Source organism: Lutjanus erythropterus, chromosome 14, assembly GCF_056507025.1.
Source record: "Lutjanus erythropterus isolate fLutEry1 chromosome 14, fLutEry1.hap2, whole genome shotgun sequence".
In the NCBI taxonomy this organism is placed as follows: Eukaryota; Metazoa; Chordata; class Actinopteri; order Lutjaniformes; family Lutjanidae; genus Lutjanus; species Lutjanus erythropterus.
The window spans coordinates 34,127,080-34,138,305 of NC_139330.1; the positions used below are offsets into that span (position 1 = coordinate 34,127,080).

At 39.5% G+C, this 11,226-nt stretch overlaps 1 protein-coding gene across 2 annotated transcripts; it reads right to left on the reverse strand.

Moving 5' to 3' along the window:
* Positions 1–280: 280 nt before the first annotated feature.
* On the reverse strand, positions 281–7,571 carry LOC146315861 (calcium homeostasis modulator protein 2-like). Of its 2 annotated transcripts, XM_084735615.1 has the most exons (3): positions 7,390–7,571; positions 6,475–7,099; positions 284–1,476 (listed from the first exon to the last, which is right to left on the reverse strand). In XM_084735615.1, the coding sequence occupies exons 2-3, from the start codon at positions 7,024–7,026 to the stop codon at positions 1,063–1,065; spliced, it is 966 nt and encodes a 321-aa protein (XP_084591741.1). In that variant the 5' UTR covers positions 7,027–7,099; positions 7,390–7,571; the 3' UTR covers positions 284–1,062. The 2 variants fall into 2 exon arrangements, with proteins under 2 accessions (XP_084591742.1, XP_084591741.1); XM_084735616.1 differs by lacking the exon at positions 7,390–7,571 and having other exon boundaries at positions 281–1,476; positions 6,475–7,056.
* Between the last annotated feature and the right edge of the window lie 3,655 nt (positions 7,572–11,226).

The following is an 11,226-nucleotide window of genomic DNA, read 5'->3' on the forward strand; positions in this document are numbered from 1 at the left end:
GACCCATTAAACCTCTATTAACTACTGATGATAAAATCCTACATCAGTTACGTGCCTGATGTCCTTTGAAGGCTCTTCTGTCCCTCCAGATGGACTTCAGTTCTGTGCTTCAGTGTTTAACAAGTCCTATTGATGACCAAAGGGTTCAGTATGCTTCAAACAAACTTATCGACTTCCTATGACGCCCATGTCTACATTATTTATTATTTACAATAATCATAACACATAATCATAATATATATATAATATATACAATGTATCATAATACTTCATAATTCTCAGAGTTCTAATACATTATAATAACTTTATAATGCATTATAATTATGATATAATGCATTATAATGTGATTACAAGTTACTCTAAGTGGTCACTGGGTGCTTTCAGTGAAGTAATGACAATGCCTAAAGAAACAATCCTACCCTTATCCCTGTCTGTGGTGTTTCTCACTGAGGGAGAAAGTTATTGTTCTATCAGGTAGGCTGTTCATTTAGATATGACATACAATCAACTAACATTACTTTCCTAAATGTTCTCCTGCTCTAAATGTTTTCTTTCCATTTCACCATTTGTTAAGGGTTAGGGGTTATTATAATACACCCTGATCCTTGTAAAAAAAAAAATGTCAATGAGTGACCGGCAATTATGTAGTATTATTATATTTGACCTCATAAGTTATTATCATTTTATTAGAATATCTTATGATTATTGTTATAAAGCATTATGAGTATTTATGACTGTTCATCTAACTATTAAAGAAGGATATCTGTGTATGTATATCCTTCACATGTCTCGAGAACCATTCATCCAATCTACTTCACACTTGGTGGGTTTATTACTGATGACCAAAAGGAGTACAGTGTTGAACTGTAACTTTTGAACCACAAGTCACAGAAACAAAATCCACATTTGTGTCTAGACTGATTTTCTGCCATTTTGAATTTTCTCTGAATCTTTTTTTCTCTCTATTCCTCCTGCAAGTTTTGAACAATCATCACCAAATTTAGTGAAGCACTGAATTTGAAGCACTCTTTTTGAAGCGTACTGAGGCCTTTATGATGACTGTCAGCAGAGAGCCTCCATCTCTTTGTCCATGGCCTCCACATTATGCTCCAGGCTGTACGTGGCCCATTTGTTGAGCCTGCTGTACAGTGGCAGTCCGTTCTTCTCCCTGTAGAGGTAGACACCGGTCACCCTGTTCCACTCAGTGCTGTGGATGGGACTGGCACTCTGGTGCTCAGCCAGCTGCTCCTTGTCCTCCTTGTCCAGCGCCACGAAGCCAAAGAAGCTCTTAATGTTCTCTGCAGCCAGCAGCCGAGAGTGGACGGCTGCCGTGCGCTGGAACAGGGACTTTTCATTAGAGCGGTACTCAGACCAGTAGTCCTCCTGGAGGTAGCCAAGAGGAGAGGTGCAGCGCTTCATACACAGCAAGAGAAACACGGCCAGAGACATTCCTGCCACCACCAGCCAGCCAATCAGCTGAAAAGAAGGGACAGTCATCAAGTCAACACCTTACATACATCTGTTTGCATATTAATATATTAATATCTTGTCTATGTCTGCTATTGAGACACTGCTGTAGTGTGTTGTATCAGTAAAGTCTTCCAACAACAGCATAGCTGCTATCATCACGCAATACCATTAAAGGGACAGTTCACCCCAAAATCAAAAATACATATTTTTCCCCTGGTCTACAGTTTTATTTATCCATCTAGATAGTTTTGGTTTGAGTTGAAGAGTTGTGGACATGTCTGCCTTCTCTCAAATATAATGGGACTAAATGTCACTCAGCTTGTAGTTCTCAAAGTATTAAAAATACATTTGAATAATTCAAAACCAGCGTCTTTTTCCAAAAATCATATGCCAGTTACTCAAGATAATCCACAGGCCTTGTTGTGAGTTTCATGTAGGAACTATTTTCTCCCATTAGAAAAGAAAGTAGTTCTAGTAGAGTCTACTGCAGAAAGACAGCAGAGCTTTGAGCTAGGGCTGTAACTACTGATTATTTTCATAGTTAACTGGTTGTTTATTTTCTCGATCAAGTGATCAATAGTTGTTTGTTTTAAAATATGAGAACATAGTAAAAAATGTCAATCAGTGTTTCCCAAAGCCTCAAATGCCTTGTTTTACTCACAACCCAAAGATATTCAGTTTACTGTCAGAGAGGAGCAAAGAAACCAAAAAATAATCACATTTAAGAAGCTAAAATCAGAGATTTTGGATTTTTTTTTTCTTACAAAAACATTCACATCAATTGAAAATTAATTTAATAACCGATTAAGCGATTACTTGTTGCAGCTCTACTTTGCGCACCACAAGCCAAGTGCCATCTGGTTCCATTATATCGGAGAGAAGGCCAGTATCTCTACAGCTGATATCTCCAAAACTCTGCAACTCACATCAAAATGATCCAAGTGGATAAACAGCACTACAGGTGAGAAGTAATTATTTATGACTTTGGGGTGAACTGTCCCTTTAAGGAAGTCTGTGGCTTTTTAAAGCACCTGTCATTATAATTAATCTGTCACAACATACATGTTTACTATAATTGTCAGTGATATTTTACCATCAAATTGTTCTTGAACTGGTTTTGTTCAATATTCTTGGACTCAGGTACTAAGTTGTAGCACTTGATGTGTCACAGCCTCACGGAGTCCAAAATCTAGCATGCAGTGTACTTTTCATTATTATATTGCAGCATGGTTACAGTGAGAGATCATGTAGTGGTGTTTTACAGAGGATCATCTCTGTTGTTTTCATTCTCATAAACACCTCTGCATGACAAAACCAGCACAATAGCAGATCAAAACCAGCAAATAAAACCAGGCTCCCAGCAGACAGAGAGCATAAACACATTGTATTTTTGTGTATTTTTGTGTATTTATGTGTATTTATGTGTATGTGTGTGTCCTATGCCAGGTCCATGTGCTTATGTGCTGATCTGGAGTCAGTTTCGTAGGGTTTAGGAAGAAATAAATTGTTTCATTTCAAATACGAATGTGTATTCGCAGATGTAATTCATGTAATCTGCATGCTAAATAGGCCCACCCAATCAGCGGACAAAAAAATATTCATCCCATGGCAACACCTGGACCTGGCAACCCTGCCTGTGTGTGACTGTGTGCTTCACCATACAGGCAGAAGTTAGCTTTAAGCTAAAAGGCTGGTAATATTCTATTATTTTTTTCTTCATTAAAAACCCAATATAAAGACCCAAACCAACCATGTGTTAGTGTATCTCTCAATACTTTCTCAGACTTCCCTACTCTGTCTGTGGCTCTCAGCTCCAAGCACATTTGTTCATACTGAAGTGGAAACCTTTAAAAACACTAGACCTGCAATGATTAATCAGTTATTAAATTAATCGTGATTAATGTGTATTTTGGTAATTGATTAATTGTTTTGTGTAATTTTTTAAATAAAAAATGTCTAAATTCTCTGATTTCGGCTTCTCAAATGTGCTTTTTTTCCGGTTTCTTTAGTCCTCTTATGGCCGTAAACTGGGTGTCTTTGTGTTTTTGACATATAAAGACAAAACAGTGATCAGCATTTTTCAACATTTTATGGCATTTTATGGACCAAACCACCAACCAATAATTATCACTTTATCGAGAAAATAATTGACAATAATTAGTTGACAATTGTTAGTTGCAGCCCTAAAAACACCTTTATATTAAAAAAAAAGTTCAGTTATTTCCTGTCCGAAACTTTTTTTTGTTGCGGTTTTAACAAATGTTACTTAAACAAAATAAAATAGTGTATATGTTGGGACCTATTTTTAGTGGCGGATTAATCCACATTTGGTGCTTTAGTGAGCATTTGGTACAACAGGACAGTGTGTGTGGGACTGAGCCAAAATAAACTAGTGTGTGTGTTCATGGTAACGAGGTCAGTGAGTGTTTTGACAACAATAGAGTTCTGTGGCACAGAGGAAGAAGACATGTCAGGCTTCAATACCCGCACACACAATACTTACCAGTAGGATACATTCATTGTTAGGTTGGCCCTGCACATGGGATTTGTTGACATGCAGAAAAATGCATCATAAGAGGAACAGATACAAGGAAGAGGAACAGTTTGATATTTTTGTTAGCTGTCTCATCCAGATTAAAACTGAAAACAATCACTATCACTGTGTTTTAAAGAGTAAGGCTCCTTGTCTGTGTGACACTGGGCTGAAGATATCCTGAACCAACTGGACCCAGGAGTGAAACTGATCTTGATGTGTTGCTGTGGCCTTCACACACTGACATCAACATTCCCACCATAACTGCAACATGAGGGGAGATCCTAATCAGTCACAGTAATTAAAAACATGTGTGGGTGTGCAGGACCTTTAAGGAAAAATGTGTGTGTGTAATATAAACACAACCACAAGTAAATCACGGCTACAAGTTGCCAGTCATACAACAAGTAATTGCTCCACATGCTGAAAATACAGTTAATTTATACAAAGGAATAATTCAACATGAATTTTTGACAGAGATTTACTGAAGGCTTCATGCAGGAACTTTTGTTCAGCAGCTATTGTCTTATTTTCACAGTGAGGTTGCCAGGTTTGATGCCAAAACAAAATCTGTTCTCACCGACCCTATCTAGCAACCTGCACTATTGACAGAGACAGCTTAGTCTCAAGCCAAAGACTGTAATGGACTCACTGGCCCACTAACAGCCAGGATTTTCAAAGTGGGGGCCACAAGATGGGGCCTCAGCAATCTAGAGGCAAGATGAAGAAAAATGCAACATAACAAAAAATAAAATGAAAAAGAATAAAATACTTATCTGTCGTATTGTAAAATGAAATTTGTAATAAATATATAATTATTAAAAATATAATAATTCCTGTCTTAATAAAAATAAAGATATATATTCAGAAGTATAACTAAGAATAAACTGATGATGTTCAGAGGGCCTTGACATGGAAAAGTTTGAGAACCCCTGCACTACTGGATACTTTGGAGATCATGGTTTGATTCTCATGCGAAGCAATTAGTAAAAGTGGGTTGTTTTAAGGAAGTAGTTATTCCAACAAAAATCATCAGGTTTTCCTAAAACTAACCAGTTAGTTTTGTTGTCTAAACCTGCCCACAGTGTGACTGACTATCACCTGAAATGTTTCTAAGAAAGCTTTCTGTTGCTGGGCTAGTTGTTTTCTCCTGCCTCCAGTGCTTATGCTAAGCTAGGCTAACCACATCCTCACCCCAGCTCCGCTCCAGCTCTGCATTTAACAAACAGTGTTTAATAATGTGTTTTTGTTATATCAACAAAAATTAGACTAGGAATCAACGTGTATTTTTCAGTTTTGGCTAGGAATTTAGTTGAGAAAACATGTTCGATAAACTCAAGATATTAAGTTGAACCAACAACTGTTCAATCACACTATCTAACATGCAACACATTGTAATAATGTGTTTTTATTATATTAAGTGAACACAAATTAGGCTAGGAATAAGGAATTAATAAGTGTATTTCTGAATTTTGGACAGAGCCACACTATATGTTTCCACCTGCCTCCAGCACTTAAGCTAAGCTAGGCTAACCAGGTTCTCACACCAGCTCTGCACTTAACAGACTGACACAAAATTGGTTTGAATTTTCTCACCTAGCTTTAGTAGGAACACAAATAAACATTTAAAAAAAAATAAACCACTTGCATTGATTTTCTTAATAGTTTCCATTTTGGTTATGCTTTATATTACAGCCCGCAATGTACTGTGTAATTCCTCCAGAGTTAAAGTGTAATTTTTTTTATTATTATTATTATTTTTTATTATATTGTACAAGAACAGTAGCTACCAATACATATATGTAGGTACTCAGTAACGGGATGGAATAGGAGGGTAATACGTCAGGATTTCACAAAGAAATTATACTGTAGTTATTACAGGTAAGTATGATGGAATGAACAATTATCTGGACATTTGTAATAGTAACTACAGGACTGCTGGTTATAATCTAAAGCGTAACCACGCACACTTAAAAAATAATGACAGTGTAATTTCTTTGTAAAGTCCTGAATTATTACTTCCTCATTCCATCTTGTTACTCAGTACCTACATATATGTATTGGTAGCTACTGTACTGGTACCGCATTATAAAAAAATATATATACCATAACTTTGGAGTAATTTAAGGTGCATTGCAGGCTGTAATCTAAAGCTATATTTCCTATTTGGGTGCAGCTATAATTAACTACACAAAAGCAATCTCTATTGGACACACCACAGATCAACTAATGTTATGTTCACACTACCAGCTACACAGCAACAGGCAACAATTCAATTTCAATGGAAGGCAGCAACATGAAGCCAGAAACTGACGTTGCTGTGTGTTGGGCATAATGCACTACAAATAAAAGTTGACCTTGCCTCAACTTTTTCAGCGCTCTGCAAAAATGTTGCCTGCCACATTTGGTTGTTTTGTAGCTGTGTTGCTGGTAATCGTAAGACAAAGACAGAACATAAAGCACTCCATTACCTGAGATTCATATTTTAGTTGTCGATCAATTTCAGGCCAGAAGACTTGCAGCTCTGCTGGAATGCTTCCTTGACACGGGAATCTGGCCATGACCTCTGACCTATTAACAGAGGGGAAGCCCTTCAGTGTGCTGGGGTCAACAAACTCACTGAGGGCGCACGTGTACGCCTGTCCCTGCAGCAAAGAGATAACCGCCCACGTCAGCGGAGCCACCACAGCTCGACCGACGATGGTTCCCAGCAGCGCGAAGGCTGCCGCTCCCGATAGTTTCCGGCAGTTCCTGAGCCGGCACTCGGACACCAGGTCCCAGGTGCTCTTGTTCATCATTATTCCCACGAGGAACAGTGCCAGCGCTGGGACACCGATGGCAGCCAGGCCATAGCGGTAGTTCCTCCCAGAGGAACAGGGGCAGTGGAAGGCAAAGACGTTGTATGCAGTCTGACCGGCCACAGTGCCCAGAGCGATCAGACCGTTGAAGATCATCACATCTTTACTCTTAAAGAAGAGGGACATGAACTTAAAGTTCTCTGTGACGAGTGCATAAGCAGCCATGTTGGGATGTTGTTCCTTCACTGACTGAGAATAACAGTGAGGTCCTGTGAGTTTGGTTTACAGCAATGTCGGACTGCAGAGAGAAAAAGAAAAGAGAAATAATTAAGAAACTATGAGTTTAAGAGAGACTTCTGTTCCATACAAACACGATGCTTTGATTACTACAGCAGCCTGGAGCATGAAGGATTGTTTTGTGATGAATGGATTCAGTTTTCTGACAGAAAGTACGTGTAACACTAACGGAATCAATCAAAAGAGAAGCCAGGGACAGCTGAAAACATTCAAATTGAAGTTTTCTAAAAATAAAGTCTGCCATTAATTGAAAACAAAGAGCCACTATGGTATGCAGTCATGCAAACTCACGCTCTGCCAGTGTCCTGAGGCGGGGCATGTGATTCAGCCTTTATAATCCATTATAAACATCCAGCGCAATGACAGCTCAGGAGAAAAACACTGTATGCTAAGTCTAAAACATCAACGTTTATACACTTTCATAGTCTGAAAAGAGAGGTGGCTCTTCTTGCGTGCGACTGTCTGTGTTAGCGGTCTGGGCACCAGTGATGACTCACAGTCAGGAACTGCCCTCAAGTTTCCTCCCCAGTGGAAAGAAAAAAAAGTTTGTTGTAAGTGAAAACATGTGTTGCAGATCAGAGAGCAGAGCTGCTGAAAACGGAACTGAGAGACTATATGAACCACACATGAGGAACATGAACCATATAGACTCAATTGGAAACCAAACTGGCCTGAGTTTGAGCATAGTAGTGAATCCAGATTGAGTTTAATTCACAAGTTTCACAATGAATCGTCTTAAAAGCAGTTACTTGATATCCAGGGACAGCTGGAATGAGAGGGAAAACATAAATGCAGGGACGACTTGAATCTGCAAGATGAGGGTCACATGACTAATAGAAACAGCCTTAGTCATAAATAGGCAAATTTTTTGGTAGCCTTGCTAGTAGGCCTGGGCGACATGGCTGAAAAACCTATCAAGATAGTGAAGTTTCATTTTGGTTGATATCAATAATTGTTGATAATGTAGGCTGTAACTGATGACATGTTGTTTACTCCAAGGTGGAAACAGCTGAGGCGATAAAATGAGTAAATATCACAGTATTCTTGAGTGTGTTGATATTGCAAAAATATTGTAGAAAAAAACTATTATTATTATTTATTTTATTTTTTTTCATTCATTCAACCTTTATTTATTTCTCGGGAATACATTGAGGGGTGGCCCTCATTTTCAATGATGCCAAGATTATGACAGCAAAGCAGAAATACAAATGAAAATGGGTAGAAGTCGACGTTACAGCGTGGATTCTGATGCCTCCGCCTGCAACAGTTTCATACAACTGTGACTTTTGTGTTCTCTACACCTGATTGAAACCATTGATTCATTATAAATCCTATTTGCAAGTGTCCCAGGAGTTTGAGAATTATGGCTCTATTGATACAGTATACAGTTAATGAGAAAAGATTGCAAGGAAAGAGCTATTACCTTTATTACCTAATAGTATCCAACATAGTTATTCAAGAATATATCAAAGTCAAATATAAAAAAGCTTTAAAATTGACCAAGTTATTGGCATAAGTGTGTTTTTAGGGACAGGTCTGTCAGACGGCCATTTTGCGGCCATCTCGAAAGCGTTGGTCTCCAAAATTTAATCAGTTCATGTACCTGTTATAGAGTGTTAACACACAATATTTGGTGCAAATCTGTCCACCCGTTCAAAAGTTATCGCGCAAACAAAAGGACGGACGCACGGACTCACGTACAGCCGGACAACTGGAGAACAGTATGCCTCTGGCCCGGCACCTTCGGCGGGCAGAGGCATGACAAGAAACAAAACAAGAAAAGACAGAGAGACAATAAAATAAAAAGAGCCAATAAGAAATCTACAATTGATTTATACAATTCCTACTTAAAACATGTACATGTCCAGTCCTGAGAGCAGCTCTGATAAGCTCCTGTCATTAACTGTAATAGTGATGTAAGGTGGCAATTTGTTAAGGAGCGCTTTGTAAATAAATATATACCAATGTTGGTCCTATCTCACAGTGAGAGAGCCAGCAAACTTTATTTGATAAATATTCATCTGTAATGTGGATGTAATAGACAGGGTTCAGAAAATGACATCACTTTACTGTAATGCAGCCTTTAAAATAAGAAAATACAATATAATGTTGCAAAACTGATTACAATATCTAGTCTCATATGACGATGTCATATGAGGACCTGAAACAAGGATGCTTCCTCTAGCAGCTTTATTGGATACGTCCACTTGTTTGAGCCACCAGAGCCAGAGGACGTTGACAGGATGGTATTTTTCTTCTGCTTTGGGTTGTTAGAACTGAAGTGAGCTGAAGTGAACTGCTGGGCTGATTTGGAATGACTGTTAGGTAAGGTGTGAGGAGGGGAAAGGCGGTGTCATTTGTGTGTCTGTTCGTGGTGCTTATATGCTAGTGTTGGGCGACCATGGCTCCTGCACATCACTGAGCCATGTTTCAGGTCGGCCCAAAAAATCTCTGATTTCTGTTATGATCCGGGTCAAGAGGGATTTTGTATTGTATAGCAATACGTTTGTTCTTGTCTTCCTCCTTCTTGCCTGAGGGTGGTGCTATTCTGTTGTTTGTGCTTTTTCCCCAGCATGTGTGTCGGCTAAGGACTGGCTTGGAGACTGAGGTCACCTACTTTGAAATGTCACCTGCCAGTATCAGCGTCACTCCTCTGTTTCCTGACTCCCAACCAGACCATGCCATGCCGTCCAAACTGGTCCAACTGTGATGTTTGGGGAAAGCTGGTGTGATTAACTTGTTGCCTTTTTCAAAATGTGAATACCCTCTGAGAAAGCAGTCCTGGTAGCTGTAGGGGTGGGAAGCCCATTTGTTTTTACATTTCCCTTTTTCTCCTGTTCATGTTAGGGAGTCAGGTAAGATACCTACTTTGTTTTGCAAGTAGGTAAGTTAGTTAATTTATCCTTCAGTTGATTTGTTTGTTATTTTGGGCCATGCTCACCCCAACCTATCTACCATGTAGCATGTGCATGACAAATAAATCGTTCTTTGTTGGACTGAATGTGGCACTGGTCATCCTTGGGGGTGGGGAAAGAGGGGAGTCACTTTTATTCTGTGCTCAGGTTTTTCCCACAAACCAGGCATAATATTTCACCCACAAGTTACAAGAAACACTGCAAAACCCACCCCCTGCTGAGCCATTAGATATCTGTGTGTAGTAACAGGCCACATATTCAGCTGGCAGCTCCACCAACAGCATCTTGAATGATCTGTGCTGTTTGATCATGTGATGACTCTGGTCATAAAGATCAGCGTCCCCTCTAAAGCCAAAGCTGGTCACTTTTGCATATTGCAGCCTGCTGGTGAATGATGCAGTGGTAGTGTAGAAATATGGGGAAATATGGGTCACCTTTGCAGTGTACATTGAAGCCTGTATGTTGACTGGTCAAGATGGGGACGCCATCTGTAGTCACAGACACCAGCTTTTCCAATGGTACTTTTTCCCTCCTGGATGTTAAACCATCTGCACAAATTCAGACCTCGGTCCAGCTGCTCTGGCAGGTTCTTGGACACAGCTGACACTCTTCTGGCGATCTTAGTTGCCCCTAGTTGGACTTCTGAGAGATCAGAGGTTGCTTCGGGACCGTTCTTCTTGTCTTTGAGCATGGTGTTTTCAGTTGCCATCATTGCTCCTTTCAGTGCATCGTCATCTCAAACGGGTTTCTAGCTCTTTGTCAAAAAATGTGCAGCTCTGAAGGACGCTTCAGTTGCTTTCTGGGACTTTTCCCACCAGCCTTTTGAAAAAACACTGTTTTCCCACAGCTGCCTTTAACTCACAGGCTTTTTCTGCCCATAATGTGTTAATGTGGGTACGTAGCATTGAAGTGTCTCTCAACATTGTGCTGCTTTGTCGTCGCCACAGTCGTTCCACAAATGAGACATACACACTTTTTTCTCAGTGTTATGAAGAAGAACTCCTCCTCCCAATCCTTGTGAAAATGGTATTTTTTCTTTTGCTTTTCTGACATCATTTTACGTTCCAAACCGCTAATAGTATAAATAGCTCACCATCGTGGCTGCACCCGCGAGAGATGAGTGAGAAGAGAGGATCCTTTAAACTTTGACCCCAGATGAGGTGAAGTATCTAAAATGTTACACACAATGTTAAACAACCTGACATTTTCTACA

What these genes read in the sequence shown, in the direction of transcription:
- LOC146315861 (XM_084735616.1), bottom strand. Translation starts at nt 7,026, where the DNA reads ATGGCTGCTTATGCACTCGTCACAGAGAACTTTAAGTTCATGTCCCTC. An exon ending in AACTAAAATATGAATCTCAG is followed by an intron (nt 1,477 to 6,474) that starts GTAATGGAGTGC and finishes CCTTCTTTTCAG; the next exon opens with CTGATTGGCTGGCTGGTGGT.